Source organism: Pseudonaja textilis, chromosome 7 (assembly GCF_049901715.1).
Source record: "Pseudonaja textilis isolate UNSWEBS1 chromosome 7, rPseTex1.2, whole genome shotgun sequence".
In the NCBI taxonomy this organism is placed as follows: Eukaryota; Metazoa; Chordata; class Lepidosauria; order Squamata; family Elapidae; genus Pseudonaja; species Pseudonaja textilis.
Window position 1 is genome coordinate 28,956,511 of NC_141996.1, and position 15,316 is coordinate 28,971,826.

General features: G+C 43.4%; 2 protein-coding genes and 1 long non-coding RNA gene across 5 annotated transcripts in view; 2 read left to right on the plus strand and 1 right to left on the minus strand.

The window, feature by feature from the left end:
- Window positions 1-5,309, minus strand: part of LOC113441643 (uncharacterized) — a 28,812-nt gene extending 23,503 nt beyond the window's left edge. Inside the window, exon 1 of the mRNA XM_026708757.2 lies at window positions 5,299-5,309. The gene's annotated coding sequence lies outside the window, so the exon portion shown is untranslated. The remainder of the gene's footprint in view (window positions 1-5,298) is intronic.
- Window positions 501-9,954, plus strand: RMP64 (ribonuclease MRP subunit p64). 3 transcript variants are annotated; one of them, XM_026708756.2, is made up of 9 exons: window positions 501-638; window positions 1,702-1,856; window positions 2,467-2,543; window positions 4,404-4,535; window positions 4,716-4,793; window positions 5,801-6,171; window positions 6,616-6,683; window positions 7,177-7,430; window positions 9,014-9,954. In XM_026708756.2, the coding sequence occupies exons 1-9, from the start codon at window positions 539-541 to the stop codon at window positions 9,390-9,392; spliced, it is 1,614 nt and encodes a 537-aa protein (XP_026564541.1). In that variant the 5' UTR covers window positions 501-538; the 3' UTR covers window positions 9,393-9,954. The 3 variants fall into 3 exon arrangements, with proteins under 3 accessions (XP_026564541.1, XP_087793429.1, XP_087793428.1); XM_087937302.1 differs by having other exon boundaries at window positions 509-731; XM_087937303.1 differs by lacking the exons at window positions 4,404-4,535; window positions 4,716-4,793.
- A 4,346-nt stretch (window positions 9,955-14,300) lies between these two features.
- LOC148125278 (uncharacterized) lies at window positions 14,301-14,963 on the plus strand. The gene is made up of 2 exons (XR_015744303.1): window positions 14,301-14,723; window positions 14,768-14,963. It is a non-coding gene; the product is annotated as an uncharacterized LOC148125278 (long non-coding RNA).
- The last annotated feature ends 353 nt before the right edge of the window (window positions 14,964-15,316 follow it).

Sequence of the window (15,316 nt, forward strand, 5' to 3'; positions counted from 1 at the left end):
AAATATCTGGATGCAAAACATCTCGGCTGGCAGCAAAGCATTACTTTACTGCATCTCTTTGTTGTTATCTAGTGATCGTTACAATTCCTACACCACCAATCAACAGAGCAGTATTTTTCACTCTTGATATTTTGGGGGAATTGAAGTCCACACGCCTTAAAGCTATCAATGGAAATACTTCGACAGAGGAAAATGGCGAGCGTGAAACGAAGAGAAAATACGCCAAGGATCCCCAAACTTAGCAACTTTAAGACTTGTGGACTTCAACTCTCAGAATTATCCAGCCAGCATAGTTCACAAGTCTTAAAGGTGTCAAGTTTGGGGACTTCTGAATACGCCATCAGAAGCTTTCCCTATGGATCAAACTAAAGCGCGCTTCCAAGTCCCGCCTCTCCGACGGAATAGCGAATCAGAAGGCGAGACGTTTAAAGGACTCTCCTCTTTTGTTCTACTTCGTCCTATGGCGGGGAGTGGGGGTGTCGTCCGTCAGTCCTCCTTCCGGTGATATCTCTTAATTCGGGATTCTCCGCCAGGCAAGATGGCGGCTTTCGGAGCCGGGGAGGCGGTGTGGAACCGGTGGGACGTGCCTTGGCCTGCTTGTAATTCGGCCGAAGTCGTGCCGGCTGAACATGCTTCAGGTTAATGGAGAGATTTGAATGCGGAACGAGGCTCTCTGGATGATAAAGCGGAACATCTTTGCATTCCGCGTTAAATTTGAGTGTTAGATAAAAGTACGCGTGCTGCGGACTTTGCTGCCTGTTCTTTTTTAAAAATTTATTTATTTAGAAAATGTCGTTTAACTGACAGACTTTTGGGTAACGGGACTAAATTATTATCCAGCAGATTTGATCTTGAGCCTATATAACATACGCGAGATAGCTCGTCCCGCTAACAAAATCGTACATTTTTGCCTATGTAGGATTGTGATTTGTTTCTGATTGATTTTACTGGAAACATCATCTTCTCTCAATGTTAAACCAGTTGTGGCTTAGAAGTGTTTAACTTGGATAACTTAATGCTCTTAGTTTTTTCAAACTGTCGATTAATATGGGGTTAATTGATTAAGCTGGACTTGAGGGATAAAGTTGTGAACATGTATAATTCAGAAAAAAGAAACCTAAGACTACTGTTGTATTGCATGAAGTCAGCTTTTGGTGATATTGTTCACTGTAACGCAAACCCAGAAAACTGGATTCATTGAATAAACCATGGTTTAATTAAACATGCATAAACATGCCATGCAAAAAACAGCAGTTATATATGCCACTAGTATCTGGTATTCCATGTCAGGAAGTATGGAGAGAAGATCGTGGACAAAATACAAATGAATTGCTGAACGGAAAAATTTCTGTATAATTCATACTACAACTTCTTTGCTAATCTGCTGCAGACAACTCACTCTGGGTTTCCCAAACCATCATGTGTACCTCTCTTGAAGAGATAGACAGAATATGCAGGGGAGATGGAAATAACTTTTTAGTTGTACAATGTTACAATAAATCTATGTTTCCCAAAGTTTTATTGTTGTTAATGTTTATTTGTACTCAGATGATTTTTTTAAAGGGATATATATTAAATTTATATTAAAGAGAGGTATGGTGACCACTGAACTGATACTGGAATTTGAGAGCTTACTTTGTTACTGGTTTATTGAGTGAATTTTTGCATCTTCCTATGGATGCATGTGTTTATATTTTCTAGTGAGATGCCTTTCAGCTGTTTTGAAGAAGTGTTGGGCTGTTGACAGCATGTTGAACAGCAAAATGCTGGTTGCAGAACAGAGCCTTCTGCATTCAATCATTTATAATTACCATTATCAGATGATCCATCAAAAGGCATATGGGAGTCTTAAACAGGTTGGTAGAATGTTGACTTTTTTGGAAATTTTGATTAAATCTTTTTAATCTGTAGGAATCACTCATGTGGCATCCAGCAATTCTACTTTATGGAATAAGGCCTTCCATAATAAAAAAAATGCTGAATTTGCCCATTGTGTCATCTTTGGTAGAGGAATTCTTCAAGGAAGAGTGAAAAAAAATCAAAATACAATATTAAAAAAGACTTAGCTAGAAGCTTATATTTTTGTCATGAGAGTTATATAACCGTGACTAAGGATTTTGCATCTACTATGTTTTATTTTGAATCTGTAAATCATTTCAGATAAATAGAATGCATTCGGTTCTGCAGAAAGTTTGCTTAATTTTGGGGACATGTAGATTATTTCTGTTCATTTATTGAAACATACACTACATTGAAACTTAATTTTGAACGAGTAAGGAGTGCTTACAAGTATATATGCTGGAGACACAGTGCATATGAAGAATCTGGTTATAAGAATATGAGTTATGAAAAAATGATTCTTTTACATCTAGAGCTAAGCATATTTATTGTAAATAAGAATGCTATCAATTTGCTTGCTTTTTCATATGGACCAGTAAGCAATATTTTTTCCCTTCATAATTTCAGGTAGAACAGTGCTTGAAACGTTTAAATTTAATGAATCTGGAAAAGTCGATTCAAAAAATTACTCAGATGGGCCTCATGTAAGTAGCTTGCTAGCATGTCCATGTTTTGATAGTTTTATTAATACCGGTCGTCCTTAAAATATGACTGATGGGTACATGTCACAATAGTTGTTAAGCAACACATAACCCTACTCTCTACTCTTCCTGATGTAACCATTAAATGAAAATGAGAATTGTTAAACAGAGCACAGAATGCCTTGGGTGAGGCCCTGGGTGGCCTATTCAGATTGCCTGCCCTGAACCTCTCTCAAGGCTACTTCCACTTTTCTCTGGGGTCCCCATAGTCCTTCAGCTTCCTTTCCACCCAGCAAGCAAAAGACAATAAGCTATCTGAAGCTTGCAAGCCTCCAGCTGCCTTCCCACCCAGCAAGCAAGGGGAAGGCAGTCCATCCAGAGTTTGCAAACTCCAGCAAACAGGAGAAGGTTAGCTTCTTCACAGAGTACAAACACCACACTCATCTGGAATTCCTTAAAGCGGCTTTTCCCAATACAGGTAGTAGGATGAGTCTGACTATCAATATGAGGTGGACCGGTTGCTTTTGTGGTGTGGAGACAATAACTTGGTCCTCAACACTAATAAGACCAAGGAGCTTATAGTGGACTATAGAAGGAACAGATCAGACATCCAGCCCTTGCTTATCAATGGAGACTGAGTGGAGCAAGTTGCCAGTTTTAAGTTTCTGGTTGTTACCATAAAAGAGGACCTGACCTGGGGTGCTCACATTGCAGCCCTGGTCAAAAGGGCCCAGCAGAAATTATACTACCTGAGACTTCTCAGAAAACAACAACTGAATGAAAAACTGCTGGTGACCTTCTACTGCTACACCACAGAGAGTATTTTAACTTACTGCACTTCTGTATGGTTTGCCAATTGCACAGTGGCAGGTAGAAAAGCACTCCAGAGGGTTAACATCATTGCCCAGAAGATCATTGGTTGCCCTCTCCCCTCTTTGGAAGAGCTTTATAGCTCCCACTTCCTTAAGAAAGTTCAAAACATTCTCAAAGATCCATCTCATCCTGGGAACCCTTTTTTTGAATTATTACCATCTGGCAGACGCTACAGAATAATAAAAACAAGGACAGATAGGCTGAAAACAGCTTCTATCCCAGGGCAGTAGCTCTTTTGAATTCTGCTATATAGTGCAGTATTTGTGCAGTGCCGGGGATTTTCAGTTCAATGTGTGGAGGGTGAAGGATGTGTGTTTGTGTTTATTTTTATGGTCATGATATGCACTGAAGATGGTGTTTGATTTTGTTGTACAAGGTACAGTGACAATAAAGTAAACTAAACTAAAACTAAACTACTCAACTTACAACCTTTTTTTTAATGACTGAGGTTAACAATGGTACTGAAAAAAGTAACTGATGACCATTTTTCAAACTTAATGACTTGCAGGATCCCCATGGCCACAGGATCAAAATTCAGGTGCTTGATAACTGGTTTATATCTATGACAGTTGCAGTGTCCCAGAATCATGTGATCACCTTTTGCTGTCTTCTGACAAGCAAAGTCAACAGGGAAGCCAGATGTACTTACAACCATATTACTAACTTAACAAGTGCAGTCATTTACTTAACAATTATGGCAAGACAGATTGTAAAATGGAGCAAAACTCACTTAGCTGTCTCACTTAGCAACAGAAATTTGGAGTTCAATTGTCATAAGTTGAAGACTTCTGGTACAGTGTGACTATCACCTGCAGCTACCATGTGATTCAGAAAAAACTCATTTGATTTAAAGAGTTGCAGACAGAGTTGTATTGCATAATCTGTGTTAATGGCATTAGTTACTATTAGTTACCATATCAGCTTGTGACAAAGCAGGAGACAATAGCATTCAAGAATATATACATTTTCTTCTCTATTTATTTTAAATAGAAAACAGAAATCTGAAAATTCTGAGGAGTCCTTGGTGCCTAGCCAGCCTGTAATAGAAGTTGTTCTGGTGAAGATACTGGGTAGTTGCAAGCTTATACTACGTTTACTTGAATGTTGTTGTAGAGCATTTACGTATCCTTCCCAAAAACTATTTATACAGTTGTTAATATCTTGTTCATTACTGGTTATGGTCTTAAGTTTTTGCAGTTCACTGGCATCATAATTTAGTAACTGTGCCTGTAAAATAGACATTTAAATTGGATATCTAGGTTTTTTTGGCAAATATCCAGCCTTAACCCATTTGTTTCTCAGTTTAATTGTTAAACATCTGTGTTTGGAAGAGTATGTATTGTTCAATACTTTGATTTTGGGGTTGCTGAGTCGGTTATGGTATGTATGCCTCTTAAATATTTTTATTGTTTTATTTTTAGTTTTTCATTTACATGTTTATAATAAACATTTTGTTTAGCCAGTTTCTTGCCAATTAGATTGGGGTTGCATACCAATGGGTATTGTACCACACAGCAATTTATAAAGTTCCAACTGCATTTATTGTTGTGGTAGATCCAGGAAAAATGCTGGATGAAGGAGATTAAATGGCATATTCAGAAACTCTGGAGCTTTGTCAGTTGGGATGGGAAAAAGGAACATACTGACTTATACGCTTTTATTTCTTTTTCCCAAATTGGTTTTGTGTGGAAGAAATCTAAAAATGGCAGGTGCCATTAGTGTAGATCTAGTTGTGGTTACTTAATGTCTAGTGGGTTTTATATGCAAATATCTTTTTCCGAATGTTCAATTTGGGATCTTTCTTCAATGCAAAATAATGTCTAGTGGCATATCTTAATTCCAATAAACTTTTAGCGGTATACAGATGGATTTGGACCATATGTACTGCCCAACCATTGGAGTTCATTTTTTCCAAAGATGGAACTGTAGTCTTTCTCACTGTGTTAGAATTATTCCATTATCTGGTAACTGGATCTCCTTTGTTTCGGATAAATAAAATTGCCACACATTCTGACCAAAGTAGTTAACTCATTCTTCTATCAATCTGTCTTTCTTTGCTTTTGATTAATGAACATGAATTCTGCTTCGTGTGTGCATGTGCTTTATTTAAGTAAGGCTCATAGCATTTCAGATCCTTACACTAGTAACTAGCATTTTCAAAAATCCTGGTACTGTTGTAATATTTAGAAGCTACTCACCCCTTCCAAGTGACAAGCCTCTTTGACTTTTTCTTCAGGATGACTGTTAATTTTATTGCCAAAGTTTATTGTTAGTCAATAACTGATACTGAATTGGAGATCTTGGTGAAAATCAGAAGCAAACACAGAATTATGTTAGCCAATATCAAGAGTTACATCTATCTCTGTGTTTTTCCTTTATTATTCTAGGATTCTTTATGGAGCTGTATTACAGAAGCTTAGTATGTTATATAAGGATCTGTTTGAATTGCTTCAAGAAGTAGCAAAAATGCACCAAAGGCCATATATTAAAGAATTTGTCTTTCCTTCTGAAATAAATGATTTTCTGGAAACCAGTTATTTAGAGATTAAGAAGAAAATGCCTAAAGCATTTATAGAAAGGAAAGCTGCCACTGGATGGATAAATACATTGTTTTCTGTACATAAAACTGTATCCCACTCTCAGAATCTGAGTGCAACAGTTCCTCCAGCAGTCAGGAAAAAAAAGAAGAAAAAGAGTAAAGGTAGCCAAAATACTTACGATATTGGAAAACCAGTTTTGATAAAGAGAACTAACCAAGGTGAGTACTGGTAGTAATGGCTGCTTAATTTATTTGAATATTAGTAACAGTCACTCATGCTTATATTACAGCATGGTATACAATTTTTAATGCTTTTATATCTTGTATTAAGTTGGAAGATTACTATCTAATGTACAAAATAATAATTTATTAAACCTGCATGTTCAATTCCTAACAACTGTGCCCTTACAACTAAAAAAATCAAAATAGAACTATTAAAATATGGCATGACAGATAAGATAGAATAAAGCAAGGGGTCTCACTGTCCCTCTGCAAAGGCCTGGGTGAAAAGCCAGTTTTGTGAAAAACAGATATTGCGAAGTGTACTGATCCTGAAAGATTGAAGTGGCCAGACTGACATAGCAGATTTACTGATTTAAATCTATTGTTATTTAATATTATTTACCTGTTTTTAGTTTTATCTCCATGTGCCTTTTCTTTTAGATCTTGCAGAGAAGTTGGAGTTTGATCTGAAGACATTATGCAAATATCCTAATCCTGTGTCACAGGAGGTTTGTTCCATTCTATTCTTGTAGGCTTTATTTATATTTGATAGCCAATTTGATGTAATAGTTAAGACATTAGATTAGAACTGGGAGATCATCAGTTCTTCAGGCATAAGCCAGCTGGGTGACCTTGGGCCAATCACTTTCTCTCAGCCCGGGAAGGAAGCAATGGCAAACTACTTCTGAAAACCTTATCAAGAAAACTGGGGCTGTCTCCAAGAATCACACATGACTGAACAGAAGGAAAAACAATTTTATCCCACATTTATTTTGGATCAGCTAAAGGCAATTACAAAACTAATGCTCCTCTCTCCTGTTTTATTGTACCCTATGGCTATTATTAAGTGTTGCGTATCTTGTAATCCTTGACTCTTGACGAATGTATCTTTTCTTTTATGTACACTGAGACTTTTTAGCCAAGGATACTGTGTGTTAAAGTTCTCTCTTAGCTTTTTAATTAAATATTTTCCAGTGTTAATTTTTTACTATTTTATTTCAGAATTCTAAATGCAGTAATATGCTTCCCGAGTCAAAGAAAATCACATCTATTTCTTCTAAAGCCCTGAGATCTCAGCATCTTCACTCTTTTGTGTCCAAGTTTAAAGCAGTGCACTCCTTTGAAGAACTGTCTCAAACACTGAAAATGACAGTTGTCTGGTGTAAAAACAATAAATTTAGATCAGGGGCTTTCTTCTTAGGAATGAAGCTTTTAAAAAGCAAGAGGCTGCAGCATGTGGAAGCCCAAGGTTGCAGGTGTGTAGATTGCTTGTAGTCCTTGTCTTTCCATACCTTCTAAACAGGCTCTGTGTACTCTTGAAATATAGATGGTCCTTCCTTAGTGACCACTTGGTCAGCAACTGTTCAAAGTTATGGTGGTACTCAATGAAAGGGTCTTATGACCAATGCCCAAAATTGTAGCTATTGTAACATCCCCATCGTCACATGATTGGGATTTGGGCACACGGCAAATAGCTCTCAATTACAAGGACTGCAGTGCCCTGTGGTCATATATTGACATTTGCAACCTCCCATGTCATCTTTCAACAAGCAAAGTCAGTGGGAAAGCTGGCAGAGGTTGCACGTTGCTCCTGCAAGTTGCTTGTCTTTTGCAGGGAGGGGAGCCCCTGAGCAGTAGGGGGGGTGTCTTATCTGTACTGATACAGTGCTTGCCCACATCACCCACTTCATAGTGCTTGCCTGCAGTACCTCTCCTCCCATGCTCCATAGCCCCCATCTACCTAGGTATCATCTGTGATGTGTTGGGCTTCAGTGATCTGGATGTTTTCCCAGGGTGAAGCTCAACACAATGACAGCCTGCTACGTTTGTTAATGAGCTTCAGCTGGGAAGCGGCTTGTATCACAGTGGCAACGGGGGTAAACGCTTTGTCGCTGGCTCGATTGGCAAAAGCAATGGTTGTTTTGGAGCCTTGGGATCTCAGTTATGAGACTGACTTGGTGTTGCTGAAATTGTTTGGACAGTACAGGGTGGCATGACGGCACACGTGGGAGCCATAGCGATTTACCGATGCTGTTTTCAATGAGGATAGCTGCATACTGTGGGGTGGGGTGGGAGGAGCGTGCTGCTATTGGTTGGGTGAGATTGCAAGAAGGAAGGAAAGTTAGGAATAGCTGTGATTAGCCCTGCGGGAAGGAGGCGTGGGGAATTAGTTGGGAGGGCGGATGTTAGGTTAGTTAGCAAGGGTGGGAAGTATATATTTAAAGCGCTGAGAGGCAGTTGCTCTCAGCGCTGGCTTTACATGGCATTTTGCTTTTGTTGCCTGTTTGGAGGAACGTTTCCAATAAACTATTACCTTGCCTGACGAACGTGAGTAAAGTAATTTGTGAGTACAGTTCCGACTTGCCAAGGAGGGCTGACATGATGCCTACCAGCGGTGTCCGCCTCTAGTTGTCACCCACCGGTCTGCTTGTCTGAAACACATTTCACCAAGTGTTTTGGGGTTCATGTCTCTTCCCATATAATTCACAGAGACCTGGAAAGTTTGAAAACCTGTATCTAGAGAATTATAGGTTCTCTGATCCCCAGATGGATGCTAAAAGTAATTTCCATATTTGTAATATGGAAATGATGAAACTTTTTCAGTGTTCATATTAATAAAATTAAATGGCATGAATCGTGTTGGATCTGCATCCATAGTGTTAGGCTTTCTTCTGTAACCTGTTCCAGATTTTGATTAGTCGATTAAACTCTTCCCTCACTAGAACTTTTGACATGTGAAAGAACTGGATTATGAAAAATAAAATGTTGGTTTTACAAACTGTTACATCAAACAATTGCTCTTTGCTGCTTTAATTGCTAATCTTTTTTTCTTTTACAGATTGCAACGGAAACTTGGATGTATTAAAGCCACTATCTGTAAATTTCTTACACTCCAAACTTGCAGAGAGAGACCTATGCAATTTCTTAGAGGAAGTCCCCAGCGAAATAGTAGACTGTCAAGGAAGCAGAGCTGTGTTTCACAGGCTACTTCTGTACCTAGAGGGAGTCCTCTCTTCAAGGGAACGGTATCTCCTTTCCTGAATCAGTGCTTTCTATTTCGGACTTTGGACTCCAGTGGTACAAAGATTTTTGAGGAAAGCAACCACGATGGCATTCCTGGCCCTGCAGTGTTAGAGAGTCATCCTACCCACATACAGGAAAAAGCCATTGAACAGAAAGATGACATTGATGATATTTTTAAAGTTATAGGTCTCTAAGGCTACTTTCTGTTAAATAATCATAAATGGTGTTTGGTTCAAATGTTATTTCTATTCCATTATAGCAAAAGCAGGAAACTGTTTTGAGGTTTCTTTGAGGTTGTTGAAAAACAAGTTGTAATTGTTGGTGGACTGATTTGAATTATCCCTCAATTACTTATTTTTATAGCAATGTTTTACTCTTTTATATTTGTAGGAGTGTTGGTACAGATCATATGAAACTTAAGTTGGAGCACTCCGAAACAAATGGTGCTAAGAATAGTTGAATAACAATTCCCTCAAATAATTCTTTGAGGTGAATGGACAGTGAGGACAGTGGAGAGGAAAAGCACCAAAGAGCTAAAGTGGAGTGTAAATACCTGGAAGCAAAAGGTCACTTTGCAATATTAGATTATTGCAGGAACTATCCATTTTTAAATATCAGTAAGAATATGGCTGTGAATTATACTTAGCATTCTTTAAAGTGATAAGCTTTGATGGCCAGTCCCAAGACAGGGCAACTTACAGGTGTCCCAGGTTAATGTTTTATCTCAGAAAGAAAGAAAAGGGGCATTGGTTCTTACCTGATACGCTTCTTTTCGTAGAGCTGTAGAGAGTGTCCAGGTTGGGAGGAGCTCCAGTCTCGGCTCTCACAGGCTGAGCTTGAGATTGAGGAACGCCTCTCACCATCACATGGTCCTCCGGGCGCTCCCCAGTTTTGCGAAGACGAGAAGGAAGGCCCTGTTCTCATCTTACTCAGGAAAAAAATATTAGTTCGCTCGGTCGAACAGCAAGGTTTCCCACCAGACAGCCTATAGGTGGGGCTGGACACTCTCTACAGCTCTACGAAAAGAAGCGTATCAGGTAAGAACCAACGCCCCTTTTCCATAGAGCTGTCTCGAGTGTCCAGGTTGGGACATACCAAAGCTTGGCTAGTCCTGTGGGCGGGCTCCCGTCTGGAATGGAACCTCTCCCGGAACCCTGATGACCCGCTGGAGGGCATGCCCGACAGGAGAACCCCTTGGAGGTTGGAATGTCTCAACAAGAGGGCCTAATGAAGGAGGCGGGGCTGTCTAGAAGGTAGCCCTGCCGGGGATGCCAATAGATGCTTACTGGGGCCGTGGGGCAAGGAGACTAGGTAAGATCGGCCAGGACCTTGTTAGGGACCCGGGTCGAAGGAGCCCGGGCAGGGGCGAGGATGGGAAGCTTCCCTGAGGGAGACCTAGCCGGGGTTGAGGGAAGGAACCCTCAATGACGGGAAGGCCACGGTTGCGAGGATGGCGATGTGACGCCCTAGGGTGCTATGGGATAGACCCTTGGTGGGAACCCCCCTGAGAGAACTCCAGGTCAGAGTGATGGAGGGGAGGCGTGAAGTGTTCCTGAGCTGTGGCCTGTGCTGGTGGGGACCAGGTCCGGTTCCGCCCAGGGCGAGGCAGTCGGCCCTGCTGAAGAGCCAGCTGACCGAGGGCCGCCTCAGCTGGGAATGAGGGTTGTAGAGAGGACCAGGGCGAGGGATCCGTGTACCTGGATTATGAGGCTGTGGAAGGCCGGGAGCCCAGAGAGGAACCCCAGCTAACATGGGGTGGGGGTAGATGTGTTGCCGGCCAGTTGCCCTGGGGCAAGGTCAGGAGGACAAGAGTGCTCCAGGCTAGGAGCCTGCGTCCGGGAGCCGTATGGCCTACCGGGAGTCTTGGTATAGAGAGGTAATGCAGATATGAGGATTAGGCTTCCCCGACGGTTTGGGCAAGGCTGAAGAGAAAGGGGTTTTGCAGGGGTTAAGTGTCAGAGTAGAGCCTGACTAGGCGAGAAGCCTGAAGAGGATTGGCTTCCTTGCTCTCCTTCTTCCCGTTTTTTTTTCCCTTTTGGAGGGGGGGCAGCCACCTGGGGGCGACTGCATTATCGGGACCGACGGAACGAACCTCTCCCGGATCCCCGGGAGGGCTTCCTGGAAGAGGTACCTCCGGACCTGTCTGGTTCCGATTGGTCGGGAGGCCTGTAGGGAGAGGATTGGTAGTACCTGGGGAAAGAGGAGGAACGGGAAGAACCTTGGCGAGAAGAGGGAGAGGAACCTCTGAAGTCAGACCTCCTAGAAAGGGAAGGGAGGTACTTGCGTTTGTTACGGGTCTCGGCCAGGAATGGATCGAGAACCGGTCCAAATAGCTTCCCCCCAGAGATGGGGGCTGATGCTAGCTTAGCCTTGTTCTTTACGTCCGCTTGCCAGAGGCGGAGCCAGAGATGGCGACGGGCAGTGACCTGGGACGAAATGGCCCTGGTGGAGAATTTTGCAGCCTGGAAGGTGGCGTCTGCCAAGAACTCGGCCGCGGCCAGGATCTTAGCAATGTCCTGGTGCGCTCTGAGATTAGCTGCGGGAACGTGCTGCTTGAGCTGCTGGAGCCACTTGATGGAGGTTCTAATGAAAAAGGACGCGGCAGTGGAGGCCCTGACTGCCCAGGCGTCAGAGAGGTGAGCGCAGCGCAGGGCCAGTTCAGCTCGTTTGTCCTCGGGCTGGAGAGCCTCGAGTGACTCGCTGGGAGTTGAGCGAGAAGCCAGACCTACTACGGGCTCGTCCCACGGGGGGTCGAGCAAGGTAGAGAACTGCGGTTCCAGATTGAAAACCGCTTGTCCTGGGCGTTGGGGGGAGGGGCCCCCAGGAGGCTAGCTGCCTTGAGACCATGTCAGAGAATATGGGTGGGACAGGAATCACTTCGGTTTCCACCACAGGCTGGGAGAAAATAGAATCGGGAGGAACTCCCGATGCCGCTGGGTTGGGTGGGAGGGGTGGGTTCAGGCCCGAGGTATTCCTGGCCTTGAACAGGAGGGACCTAAATAGGTGCGGCTTAAACAGCCCCAAAAACGCAGGCTGGCCTGGAGTGAGGCCCTCGTCCTCCGACATGTTCCCTTCTAGGGGGCCTGTTCCCGAGAGGAGCTCACTGTCTATGATAGACCCCAATTCGAGATCCTCCTCGTCCCCAAAGAGGGTAGGGTCCCCGGGTTCCTGGGCCTCCATCTCCTCCATCTCCAAGGGCAAGGTCAAGTCCCCGTGGAAAGCTACCTGACCGTGCGAAGCCGCTGAACCTTGAGCCTCGGGAGCTGCAGGCCGAGGGGCCAGACCGGCCAGCTGCTGAATCTGTTGCGCTATCCCCTGCCGGATGGCCAGCTCCATCGCTTGTTTCAAGGTTTCGGGGATTTCTACCGTGGGAGGTGGGTGAGGCTCCTCCGGGCGCAGACCTACAGCGGTGGGAGGTATGGTGGCCTCAGGGACCTGTCCAGGCTGTGAGGAAGAGGCAGAAGCAGGGGAGGAGGGGAGAGGAGGATGGGTGGAGGTTGAGGTGGAAGGATCCAGAGGCACAGAGCTTGACTCTCTGGAGCGTCTGTCAATCTCCTTCTCAAGGGCCCTGTGTCGCCTAAGGGCATCCCTTTGAGAGGCTTTGGATGCTTCCTGTGCTTGTTTGCGCAGGTGGTGAGATTTAGCCTTGGCCTTCAGGGAAGTGCCACGGGATGTATTGTCATCTGCCATCTGGAGAGGAGAAAAGAAGAAAGTTTATGATTAATGTGAGGTGATTAACAGGTCTGGATACAGCCTAAGCAGAAGCCGGGAATCCCAGTACACGTTTCGTACCCCCCTTTAGTCAGAGGCAACAGAGGTGTGAAGCAACATTGTTGAGAAGTAGGGCCTAGCCCAGAGGCCAACTAGCCAGAAATGAACACCAAGAAAACTGTCCCTGCCGGGCGGACCGGGGGAGGGGAATGACAGAGCTGCTACCTCCCTTGCTGGGGAGAGGCTGTGGAGCCAGTAGACTCCTATATCTATAGGAGTACCAAGGCAGGATTGCAGGGTACGAGTAAGGATTTGGGCAGTCCGAGGATCTGCCCAGGAATCAAAAACAATGCAGCCTGCAGGTAGGCCTCTAGCAGTGGCAATCGGCCCTGGGGCCACCAACAAGTAATTTTAAGTAATGCGCGAAGGTTGCACATCTGGATGCGGTCTACGTAGAGGCCGGGGATCCCAGCGCACGTTTCACCCCCCCCTTTTGATCAAAAGATTTTGTATTTAATAGAGAGTTGTTGCACAGCAGGGCCTAGCCCAGAAGCCAATCAGCCAAGTCTTTGAACGCCAGGCAGCTACCCCTGCCGGACGGACCAGGGAAGGGGGATGGCGGAGCTGCTACCTCGCCTGCTGGGGGAGGGGCTGTAGAGTCAACTGACCCTGGTTAGCTGAAGGGCCGGATAGAAAAAAACGAAAAGGGCAGAGATATAGGCAGTCCGGAGTCTGGCTATAAATCAGAATAGAGAAAAACGGCCTGTTATGGGCCTCTGGCACTAGCGGCAGGCCATGCGGCCACACACAAAATGGCGGCGGTTCCTGGGCACACCCAAGATGGCGGACGCCACAGGGAGCCCAAAATGGAGGCCGCGAGAACGAAAGCAACCCCAGCGGCGGCTATCTCCCAAACTGAAATTAAGGACTAGTAGGCCACAAAAAAGCCCCTTGGGAGAGACAGGGAAGCGTTTCCCTGGGCTAGAAGGCGTTCGTGGGGGGGAAACGGCGGTTACAGTACCAGGCAGGAAGGGAAGAAGCGGCTTCGCGCGGGGCGAATAGGCAGCAAACGAGGGGGGGGGCAGCGCTGGGCTTTCTCCTGCAGAGAGGGTATAAGCGATTCCCCTGAGAAAAGAAAGACTCCCTAGGGAGTTCAAACCTCAAGTTCCTGCGCTGGTTGAAGTAGGATCCAATTCAAAAAAAAAAAAGAAAACGCTGAGGTGCTGCAACGACTAGGAGCGAGGGAAAAAACAGCCTGGCTGCCACGAGGCTGAGCAAAAAACTGGGGAGCGCCCGGAGGACCACGTGATGGTGAGAGGCGTTCCTCAATCTCAAGCTCAGCCTGTGAGAGCCGAGACTGGAGCTCCTCCCAACCTGGACACTCGAGACAGCTCTATGGAAAAAACCCTTTTTGAAGGGGAAAAGTTTGCATTTTTTAGTTATGTTTATCTTTTCTATGACAGCACATAAAATACAGAGAGTTCTGTTTATTACTGTCTTCGATTTGTTTTATTATGCTTTATTATTTGCCTAGTTACTTGGACTATTGAAGTGCCTTGTAAAGTGAACAAATACCTGTAATTTGTTAATAACCATTTTTTTCATATCTCATTCTTATTGTCTTACATGCAGAACGTAACCTCAATTGGTAACAAAGAGCATGAATACATTTTTATCAATTTAATATCAAGTGATTCAGCTAATTTTCTGCTTAATTCCTCAAAACATTTTCTGATAAATTTGATGTAATTCCTTTCTGAGTTGTTCTAGTTAGTAAGTCTCTACTCCCTTCTGCTACTTTGGCTGATTTTCTAGTGGTTGCCAATTGTGATATTGTAATCCAAAGTGAAAGTTTCAGTTGCAAGGGAAAGAGTAAAAAGCAAGTCTTCCCCCTCCCCATTGTTTTGTCTTCTCATGCCCTTAATACTTTAATCTTAGATGGCACTCCATAGTTAAAGTCAACATCATAGTCTGACTCATTTTTTAAAATTAATTCTATAAAATTAACCAATTATCTGCACTTTTTGGTAGAAAATAAATTCCCACAAAGTCTGGTTCATTTGTTCCAATTTTTTTCAAAAGCGCTTTCATTGAAAAATCTTCTAAAAATTTAAAACCTTTAATCTGTTTCAAACTTTCTTATAACACTTTTTGTTAAGCTTTTTGCCAAAAATTTTAAATCTTTGTTTGATCATTCATTTTAATCCAGAAAAGTTGTTGATGCAAGAAGTGGAATTCTCTTCCTATCACTCACAAAATCTCTTTAGCTGTAAATTATATTCAAAAGCATTTAAAGAATTAGGCTTGTGCAAATCTTTTTGTCCATACGAACTGTATTATAGCTGTGGACGTAGCCAACTCCCAGCTGCTTAACTCACAAGCTTATCACATTCTGTCCAGAATGCAA

What these genes read in the sequence shown, in the direction of transcription:
- RMP64 (XM_026708756.2), top strand. Translation starts at nt 539, where the DNA reads ATGGCGGCTTTCGGAGCCGGGGAGGCGGTGTGGAACCGGTGGGACGTG. An exon ending in CATATGGGAGTCTTAAACAG is followed by an intron (nt 1,857 to 2,466) that starts GTTGGTAGAATG and finishes TCATAATTTCAG; the next exon opens with GTAGAACAGTGCTTGAAACG. An exon ending in TGTTGTTGTAGAGCATTTAC is followed by an intron (nt 4,536 to 4,715) that starts GTATCCTTCCCA and finishes TTTGTTTCTCAG; the next exon opens with TTTAATTGTTAAACATCTGT.